Source organism: Merops nubicus, unplaced genomic scaffold (assembly GCF_000691845.1).
Source record: "Merops nubicus isolate BGI_N331 unplaced genomic scaffold, ASM69184v1 Scaffold53699, whole genome shotgun sequence".
Classification (NCBI taxonomy): Eukaryota; Metazoa; Chordata; class Aves; order Coraciiformes; family Meropidae; genus Merops; species Merops nubicus.
The window spans coordinates 1-2,533 of NW_008632740.1; the positions used below are offsets into that span (position 1 = coordinate 1).

At 44.7% G+C, this 2,533-nt stretch overlaps 1 protein-coding gene across 1 annotated transcript; it reads left to right on the forward strand.

The window, feature by feature from the left end:
* Positions 1-39: 39 nt before the first annotated feature.
* Positions 40-2,216, forward strand: LOC103780314 (E3 ubiquitin-protein ligase NEDD4-like; the record flags this gene model as incomplete). The annotated part of the gene is made up of 5 exons (XM_008947979.1): positions 40-132; positions 627-700; positions 1,214-1,274; positions 1,508-1,567; positions 2,109-2,216. Coding segments are annotated over 5 exons (396 nt in total), but the record flags the coding sequence as incomplete, so codon positions are not given.
* Between the last annotated feature and the right edge of the window lie 317 nt (positions 2,217-2,533).

Here is a 2,533-nt window from a genome sequence, read left to right on the forward strand (position 1 = left end):
GCCCCCCCTTCTCTTACCTTCCTTACCCTGCTTTAGGACAGTGAGTACTACAACTCCTTGAAGTGGATCCTGGAGAATGACCCCACCGAGCTGGATCTCATGTTCTGCATCGATGAGGAGAACTTTGGCCAGGTAACATTCCTCTAACAGCTTTTTCTGCTGCCATTCCTCACGCAGCTCTCTTGTGCCATCACTTACACATTCCTGACACAGATCTGCTCATCTCCACCACCCAAGGTCACATTTGTACACATACATTTTCCATGGTAGGAATATACAGATACATTTTTCCTGGTGTGGTACAGTCAGCACAATTGCAGGTCTATTTACCAACACTGGCATCTTTCGTGATACAGACTCTGAGTACAGTCAGTTCCAGATGGGACCATTACACTCTTCTCTCCTTACCCTTCTTTTGGCCTGTTTGGAACACATATGTGTCACTCCAGCAAGACCTTCATTCCATTGCCCTGCTACCAGTCAGCTGCACCATCCCCCTGACATTGTCCAACACAAGGCAGGACAACATCAGCCATCATCTGACTTGTAGTCAGGAAATTCCCCACCTGCAGACTGAACTGAACTGCAATAAATCAAACATTCTTTATTTTTTCCCCCCAATACAGACATATCAAGTTGACCTGAAACCAAACGGATCCGAAATCATGGTGACCAATGAGAACAAGAGGGAATACATTGAGTACGTATTCTTTCACCTGTCTGGCTTTAATACAAAAGATGAGAGAGCACATTTCCAGTGACCATTTTTGGTACCCACTGGCTGATAACAGGTGCTTTATCAGGCTGCTAGCAATTTATTACTCCTTTACACATTTAACAAGTTGCTGTGATTGTCCATGCTGAAGCAGAGCTGCTCCTCTCACTGCAGTTTGTTCTCTTGAACACTGTCAGCTCCTCAGCTCTCTGGAGTCCGTTCTCTGGCCGTTGAGGTCCTGGCAGCACACACAAGAGTGGTCCAGGTGACAGGGTCCCCTCAGGACTGTGTCCCCCAGCACAGGGGCTCAGCCTCACTGCCTCCTGGGGCTCAGGCCCCTCTGGTGCACGCGTTCCAATGCTGGGGCTGATGCAGCAGCCCTGCCTCCAAACCATGGGCATCTCCTCCATCAGTCAGTCACAACATGAGAAAAACACCACCAGCATTTCCCTGCTGTTTCATAACCAGCATGGTGCTCTGGTTTTGTGTCTCCTACAGCCTGGTCATCCAGTGGAGGTTTGTCAACAGAGTTCAGAAACAAATGAATGCTTTTCTGGAGGTAAGTTCTTCAGCTGCTCCCCCCAGTAATACCTTACCCATCAGTTTCTGCTTCCATCACCACACTTACTTTTGATTTCACCTTCTGTATTCTATATTCTTATTGTGATTCCCTTGTAAACCTACACTGAGACTGAAATTATTTAGCTATTACCTTTTAATTACAGAATCAAACTTCACTAACTGTATATTTCATTCAGAAAACCACATAAAGTTACCTTTGCTTTCTTTTAGGGATTCACAGAACTTCTCCCTATTGATCTCATTAAGATATTTGATGAAAATGAACTAGAGGTGAGTTGGCTTCATTGCCATTCAGAGACAACAGACCAGTAAAGTTCAAATACATGTGTTATGTTCTAGGCTTCTCACTTGCCACTTCTCCCTCCATCTGAATACAAAATATCCTTTTCTTATAGGGCAAAAATATAATCTCTCACAAATTAATAACATAATCCATCACATAAAACACCAATACAATTATTCAGAGAGGCAGTTGAACATGTACATATCAAATCATTTAATTAAGGTACTGAGTTCATGCCACTCATTAGTAACACTCCAGTTTGGACCAAAATCCCACAAAAGATGCCATTACACAAAGTGTATGTATGTCCATGCATCACAGTGCACCTTGTTTGTCCTGTAAAGTGAAACGTGCTTACAGGGTTCTCCTGAGGAGATGCTCCAATTCTCCTTTACATTCACATTCCTATTTGTGCAGCTTCCAAGGGTCTGAGAGCAGAGGGGAACTGTCACTGTTTTCCTTTGATGAAGTGCACACGCTAAGAATATGTCCTCAACTCACCCTGTCACAATTTCCTTCCATCTGCAGTTACTCATGTGTGGCCTTGGCGACGTCGATGTCAACGACTGGAGACAACACACCATCTACAAGAACGGCTACTGCCCCAACCACCCCGTCATCCAGTGGTTCTGGAAGGTAAGGCCAGTTCTGGGCTACTCTGACTATGCCCGTGTGTCTGCATGTGTTGGAGGTAACAGCTCTGGTACCAGGAATACACCCAAGATGGGAAATTGGATCTTTACTTTTTCCTAAAGTGTCTTGACATAATTTTAGGAAAAAAATAAAAAAAGCTACTCACTTCTAGGATTTTTCCCATTACACTGCTCAGCGTCTCTTTTGCTTAGAAATAGAAACTCTTACAGCTACATGAAGGTGCTTCAGGCCTGATTGCTTAAACCATGTGTGACGGGGGTGATACACGAAGACCCTGTGTCTGCCCAGAGGCCTGACGC